General features: G+C 46.1%; 1 protein-coding gene across 1 annotated transcript in view; it reads right to left on the bottom strand.

The window, feature by feature from the left end:
- Window positions 1-2579, bottom strand: part of Tmem241 (transmembrane protein 241) — a 125747-nt gene extending 123168 nt beyond the window's left edge. Inside the window, exons 1-3 of the mRNA XM_023720394.1 lie at window positions 2450-2579; window positions 1637-1724; window positions 826-943 (exon numbers count right to left, since the gene is read on the bottom strand). Coding sequence (XP_023576162.1) covers window positions 826-943; window positions 1637-1724; window positions 2450-2521 — 278 coding nt within the window. The 5' untranslated portion in view covers window positions 2522-2579. The remainder of the gene's footprint in view (window positions 1-825; window positions 944-1636; window positions 1725-2449) is intronic.
- Window positions 2580-7592: the final 5013 nt, after the last annotated feature.

Below are 7592 nucleotides of genomic sequence, written 5' to 3'. Positions count from 1 at the left end.
ACCATCTTAGAAAAAAGGCAGTGAAAGGTCATGGAGAAAGTATTTATATTATATATTTAACATCTATGAAATTCTTCCCTGAAGTTTACTTCCTTGTATATTTCAGTATGCTCCTCCTACTCTTCCCTGCTAGTTTTACTGCAGAGTGGAAGACGAGAAGGGACTATGAGGACCTTGGTCATTTCCTAAAGTTGCCCTTAGCAACCTTGGTCAGGTCCGTTTACTTAATATTTGGCTTCATTCAACCTGGACCCTGGGCCAACAACGCTGCCATTCACAGTCTGGGGTACAGCTCAGGGAAGAGCACTGGCCCAGCTCTGACAAAGCCCTGAGTTCAATCCACAACACCATGAAACAAAATAAAATGCTGAAACTCTGGCCTCATCTCACTAAAGAACAGTGAGAAAAGAAATCTATGACAAGTGGAGTCTTAGTTTTAAAAGTGTCTCCTGGGTGGACGTGGTGGCGCGTGCCAGTAATCCCAGCACTCAGAAGGCTGAAGCAGGAGGATTGCCCTGAGTTCTGCACCAGCCTGGGTTACACTGCAAGATCTTGTCTCAATAAATAAGAAGTGTAAAAAGGTTTCCTTTCAAGAATTCCTCAAGTCACTGAGAAAGAGCAGTTTGGGGACTGTGCAGGAAAAGAAGTGGAAGAACAAACTTTAGGAAGTTTGAAAGCCCTGCCTTTAAACTGGAGGCTCAATAACTGTCAGGAAGGGCAGGTGTCTGCCTGGGCCCAGGTTGGGGGGCAGGAGGGTATGGCGTTGGTGGTATAGTGGTGAGCAAAGCTGCCTTCCAGTTACGGGGGAACGTGTCACAGGCTCACCAGGCCAGGCCACCAACACCAGAGCTCAGGGGCATCGTGGCTTCTCTCCTACCTGACCCAGTAGCCTCCTTCTGCTGCACACCCGCCGCTCCAAACCTCAAACAGAAGCCAACCTTTCCTTCAATAGTAGAAGAGGTCATTCTGAGACACACAAGATAAAGGTGTTTTTAAAGACTTTCCCTTCTAAAAATAAAGGAGCCAGGCATGATGTGCATACCTGTAACCTCAGTACTCAAGAGGCTGAGGCAGAAAAATCATCACAAGTATGAGGCCAGCTTGGGCTACATGATGACTTCAAGGCCAGCCTAAACTATGTAACAATACCTCGTCTCAAAATAAATAAAAATAAAGAGAGAGTTGTGGGAGGAAACTACACCAAGAAATACAGAAGTAAAGAAGCTAGTACTCTACAGCGCTGAATCTCAGAAAAACTAGAAGAGAAGAACATCCTCTACTATAGACACAAAAGAGTCATTACTATCTCAGAGATAAACTAATCTGGCAGAATTTGGGTGAGGTTGCACACATCTGTAATCCCAGCCCTCTGCGCAAGGTTTCGGATTGACAAAATTGACAAATTTGGTTGCCTGGCCTAGGCAACCAAACATGCAATTTAGCAAGATGCTGCCTCAAAACTTAAAAAAGAAAAAATTAAACAAACCAAAAGGCTGAGGATGGAGTTCAAAGTGAAGGCCCTTAACTCAATCTCCAGTATTGAAAAAAAAAAAAAAAAAATAGTAACAATTTGGCTGAGAGGCTAGATGCAGAAGGGCAAACTCAAGGGGTGTCCACTGCCCAGTTCATGTCCCACTTGCCTTACAAGGGTCCTTTTCTCCCCAGAGGGTGAAGTTAGTAACAGTGTGGAGCCCTAGGTACACTGTCTTCTGGACATCTCTTATCTATGATGAAGTTTAGGGATTAGGAGATTAACAACTAAAAATAGAATAAGTATAACAGCATTGTGCATTAAAACTAAAATTTACAAACTGGGATTTATTTCTTAAGTTTTCTGATTGATGTTTCTGGACTCTGGATAACTGAGGGTGGGTAATAAAAACTAGTCATGGATGTGGGGTGGGGGCTTGTACGTGGTCCCAGCCGATTTACGAAATCTCGCTGCTGCAAGGGAGCGCAGCTTGCGCAAATAGCACAGTGGTGCCTGATAGCCAGGCGCGGTGGCTCAGGTGATCCCAGCGCTCGGAGGCTGAGGCAGGAGGATCACTGCGAGTTTGAGGCCAGCCTGGGCTACCTAGTGAGTCCAAGGCCAGCCTGGACTGCATAGCAAGAACCTGTCTCAAAACTACATTAAACAAATACACACTGTACTTTTTTCTTAATGCTATGACAAGCCCTTGAACATACTGGAATGCTTGTGATGGAGACATCAAAGCAAGGAAGGGCCCGGGAGCTGGACTAAACTATTTGAAAGCTTCTGGAACCTCAGTTTGATTTTCCTAAAAGTAGACCTCGCAGCCCCAAATTTAGCTCCCGGTACAGGGACGGTGGACACCAGCTTCCGGGCTTGACAGGCCCTTCGCCCCTCGGTGCGCCCCAGGGCCGCGGGGGGCGTCCCCGGGCCCGCCGCAGCCCCACTGCCTCGTCGCCTCCCGCACCCGCCGCTCACCTTGTTCGTGAGGTGGGAGGCCAGGTAGCAGGCACAGAAGGCGACACAGAGCAGCGAGCGCCAGGCCACCATCCGGCCCGCGCCCCTTCCCCGAACCAGACCCGGCTGCGACCCCCGCGCCGCCGGAGCCCCGCCCCTACGCCACGTAGCCCCGAGCTCCGCCAATCAGCGAGGGTCCCTCCAGGCCCTGCCTCCTTGAAGAAGCCGCGGCGTGGAGGCGGGACAGCCTTGCGGTGGGCGGGGCGTCGCCCTTAGCCTGGGGCTGGGCAGGCGAGTAATTCAAACTCAAATGCACCGTTACTGTGTCAAGAAAAGTATTCACACTGAAAAAAAAAAAAGTATTCATGGCTGTTACTGAACAAAGGACTAACAACTCCTAGTGCTTTACTGAGTTTTCCTGATTTTTTACATTGCAGGATTTTATTTTTGCAAATGACGCAAAATAACTACAAGAAATATTATTTTAAAAGAAGAAAAGTGGGGGGGGCACTAGAATGACTATAGTTGTGTTGTTTTGTTTTTCTTGTAGGACTGGGGCTTGGACCCAGGGTCTTAACGCTGAGTTACATCCCCAACTCTTTTTTATTTTTCTATTTTGAAACAGGATCTAGCTAAGCCACCCAGGCTGGGTTCCAACTTGTGATCCTCTAGCCTCAGCCTTCCATAGTGCTGGGATTTCGGGCTACCATGCCCTGCTTTTCTTCTGTTTTATGAGACGTCATTCCACTGTGTGGAAACTCCTAGGAAAAAGTACTCTTCCCCAAGGTAGTTTCAAGCACAGCCTCTATTACTAGGGGGACAACATAATTGAATCAGGTCTCTGGTGAGTAGGAACAAAGCCCTGAAAACATATCAGTGGAGTTGTTGGAGAGGGACAAGTGCAAGCCTTCCGCAGAGGCAGAAACAGGGGGAGTTCTGGAAATGGCCCGCCCATCAGGTGCCCTCCTGTGAAGCCCGCTTGCTTGGCCCTGCTCCCCGACGCTTGGCAGCATTACTGCCCTTCTGGATACACGCACACACCCGCGCGCTTCTCTGCCCCCTTCCGCCTGCAGGCCGGGCTGACGTGGGCTTCTCCCTTGGCTTGTCCCCTAAAGTCCCCTCCCCATCTCTGGTGGGGCTCCAGGTTGGGAGGGAGGGGATGTGCTGAAGGTGGACCTGGGCACCCGCGGGTGCTGGGCCTCCGTTCTCTCCTGCTAACCACCTGGCTATGCAAACTTGAATGAAAGTAATTTCTCTTCCCCTAGTCAAAAAACACTGTTCCTGGGCTGTCCTTTGAATGAGACCACCTCTCAGAACAAATACGCACCCCAAAATAACCTCTGCGTCTAGCGGAATGTGATGCCCTGACTCATCTCTAAGATTACTATCGGTGAAAGGAGTTGGAGCACGTGGCTGTGACTGTGAATGGTGATGTGTCAACTTGACTGTAGTGAGGAGCCTAGCGGTCAGGAGTGCTCAGTTCTGGGTGTGTCTTGCGTGATTGACATGTAGCCCAGCCAACCGATGTGGGCACACCTGACCGAGTTGTAGATGGCATCAAACAATAGGCTTGTAGCCCAGATGGAATGAAAAGGGGAAGAAGGGAGTGTGACCTCTCTGAAGAGCTCCAGTCCTCCTGGGCAGGTGCTGCCTCTGGATTCACCGTTGAACATCAGCCTCCAGGTCTTCTCTTTCTTTCAGCTTCCCAGTATAGACTCAGCGGATTAAAGTGCCTGCTTAGGCAGACGCAGGGGCCGGGAGTGTTCCGGCCTTCGACCTCGCGCTGGTGCTGCATCCTTGAGCCCTCTTGTTCCATGGCTTGTGTCATATCGAACTGAGTGCTTCCAACTCCTCCAGCTCCACAGCTCACCTACAGCCTGACTGCGTTTATAGCAGCACATCTTCAGCCACTGTGCGTTCTCCTGCCTCTGGTGCAGCTGTGGACTCTCCCAGCCCTGATCCTCTAAGCCTAATGGATCCCCTTGCATACTCATGCATATAATTCCTGCTGCTTCTGTTCCTATATGGGACCCCCACCACTACAATAGTCAGCAAATAGCGAACTATGTAAGACCGTAATTGAGTAGAATCATTAGGGAAATCAGTCTGGAAATTAAAAAAATAAAAATAAAAAAGACAAAAATACCAATTCCATCTTATCCAGGTATTCCCCTTTAGGTATCTTTCTCCAAGAGTTAAAGTCATATTTCAGAGATGCATGCATGCCCGTGTTTAGAGCAGCATGACCCGTAATAGCCAAATCTTGAACATGCCCTATGTGTGCATCAACAGATGGATGAATAAAGAAAATGTGTTTATACACGATGGAATACTACTTGGCCACAAAGAAGGATAAACTTGAGTCATTCGTAGGAAAATGGATGCATCTTAAGACCATAACGTTAAATGAAGTAAAACAGACACACAGAAGCTTAAACATGTGGTTTCTCTTATATGTATTCAAAGTATAAATAAATTAAAAAGCAAAATAAAAGATAATCAGAAACAGATTTTTTTTTTTTTGCAAAAGAAAAGGAGACCAAGAGGGAGAGAGGGGAAGGGGATAAGTAGAAGTAGAAGGGGATGAAGAAAGAATTGAGCCAAATGTGGTGGTGCAGGCCTGTGATCCCAATACTTGGGAGGCTGAGGCAGGAGGACTGCTGCAAGTTCGAGGCCAGCCTTAAATGCAGAGTGAGACTCCATCTCAATGAGGCAGAAGAAGAAGAATTGAGATGTTACATACATGTACCAACTGTCCTCAGGGATTCTGATCATTATACACTACACACACGGACTAATAAAATTTTAAAAATTAAAAAGAACCAGTTACTTATAGTTCCTAAGTAAAACTGCTTATCAAACTATATTACCTAGGAAAACACTAACTTTACAGTCTGTATATCTAAGGATAAACAAATTACAGGATATTTCCCTTGAAGTTATTTTAGGAAACTTATTTCAGACCTAAATAGTTCTTACAAAGAGAATTCTCTTCTAATAGAATTTGTCTAAGTCAATGGTCAGTATTTTCCTGAGATTTCTCTGAGCTCCTTAAAGGAATAAACATATTTGATGCAGACCTCATTAGTTCCTAATTACTGCTTAATTGATTTTCTTTAACATAATTTGCTTGATGAGCAGGAACTACTGGAAGAGTAGAGACTCACGTAAATACAAATGGCATTAATAGCAAAGGTATTGTTAGGTTTTGCCAGAGTTGTTGGGTTTTTGTTTGTTTTTTGAGATAGTGTCTCACTGTATAGCCCAGGCTTGCCTCCAACTCACAGCAACCCTGCTGCCTCAGCCTCCAGAGTGCTGGGATTACAGAAATGCGGCATCACACCTGGCAGTTATTGGTTTTTCTGAAGCTGAACTACCTGTTCTGCAAAACTGAAATAAGATGAATAAAAACAAAATTAGCAGGTCTTACACGACCAAGCAATTACAGAAAAACAGATCAAATAAGGAGGAAACAGCACTGAGGTTTAGGAAGTAATTTATTGCACCAGTGGGCCTCACGGAGACATCTCCCAGAGTCAGCACTCTGCCCAGCGAGGTTTTGGGACTTTGATAGAGAAAGTAAGCCCGGAGGGACAAAGGCATATGTGGCACATTGTAGTAGAAGGGCTGAGTGACAGCATGAATTGCTAAGGGATTTTAAATATCTCAGATTGCATTGCAAGGCTGTCATGATTTGCGGTTTTTGCATGGAGAACAATATAATATAGGACACATTTTATAATGTTTTATAAAGAATCATATACAAGAATTACAGGAAATCTGTCTGCAGACTAAAGACCAAAGAGCCTAGCTGAGGGCCTGGATCCTAATACCCTGCATGAGTCTAGCTGAAGACCTAGAACTCATAACAATGCCCCCCACAAGTCCAGCTGGAGGCTTAGAGCCCACAACAGTTTCATGCATGCCTGGCTCACAGATCTGCGCTGGGAAGACCCAAAGGTCAGTGGTGAAAGCTAGAACGTCCATGCCATCAGGACGAAGGATCTGTGCAAGCAGGCTGAGGGACCTGAACTGGAGCCAGGAAGCAAAGCTCAAGGTAAGCACCAGAGCTCCCCCAAAAGTACCACAGCATCCTCAGCAACAGAGAGGTCCTGAGCTCCTCCAGCAATGAGGAAAGCCGAGTTCCCATCAGGAAAGTCAACGCGACAAGCTTCTCCATGAGGCTGAGCAGTGCACCATCTTCCCCTCTGGAGCCAGCCTGAACTCAAGGTGAGACCAGCCCTGAAATGAACCGTAGCCATTCTCAGCAGCAACAAAGTCCCAAACTCCTTCTCCAACAAGAATAGCCAAGTTTATCAGGAAAGCTAGCATGACAAGGCCACCCAGCAGAACATCCCCTAGGAGAACCAACAGCCTCTCCAAACAGCATCCCGAACAGTGTACCAACAGCTTCGCCTGCTCTGCCTTTTATACTCCTGGCAACAATTCTCAGGTGGGCCTCCCACACCCAGCACCACTGCTAGTTCAATCCAGCTGGGTGTAACAAGTTAACCGCCAGTTAGAAATCCACTACAAAGGCCATCAGTTAAACAAGCATAAAGGAAGAAATGTCCCACTATATTTGCGGTTACATTGCAAGGCCATCATTTAAATGTGGATGGGTTACATAAAGGAAGAAATGTCCTGTTATCAGTCATTTCTGGACATATGCTTCTGGTTTTAGCAGGCATTCTTGGCAGGCTTTATTCCATATTTTAATTTCCCTTTCAAAACAATAAGCTGTTATATATGAAGTTGAAATAAAACCATCTTCTATATGTATGAAAATAATTACTTGTATTCTTGAGATATCTGAGACCAAAGTTAGTATTGATTTCTTGGTACTCTACGTGCTCAATAAATATTTGTTGAATATTTTTTGTCTCACTATGTAGTTTAGACTGATCTTGTACCCACTGTGTGACTCAGGCTTGCCTCAAATTTATGCTTTACAGGAATGTGCCACCATACCCTGTTTGTTGAATTTTAAAGTGGGGGAGGGGGTTAGATAAAACAATGCCTTGTGACATTTCTCTTCAAAAAAAAATTTTTTTTTTCAGAACCGGGCATTGAACTCAGGCCCTTGTGCTTGCCGGGGAAGCACTTATTCTACTGAGCTATCTCCCTGGCCCCTCAAATATTTCTTAGTAATAGGTTTTTTTTT

This window comes from Octodon degus, unplaced genomic scaffold (genome assembly GCF_000260255.1).
Source record: "Octodon degus isolate 3935 unplaced genomic scaffold, OctDeg1.0 scaffold00075, whole genome shotgun sequence".
NCBI classification, from domain to species: Eukaryota; Metazoa; Chordata; class Mammalia; order Rodentia; family Octodontidae; genus Octodon; species Octodon degus.
Note: the sequence above shows the minus strand (reverse complement) of the source record. Positions and strands in the feature narration are given on the sequence as shown.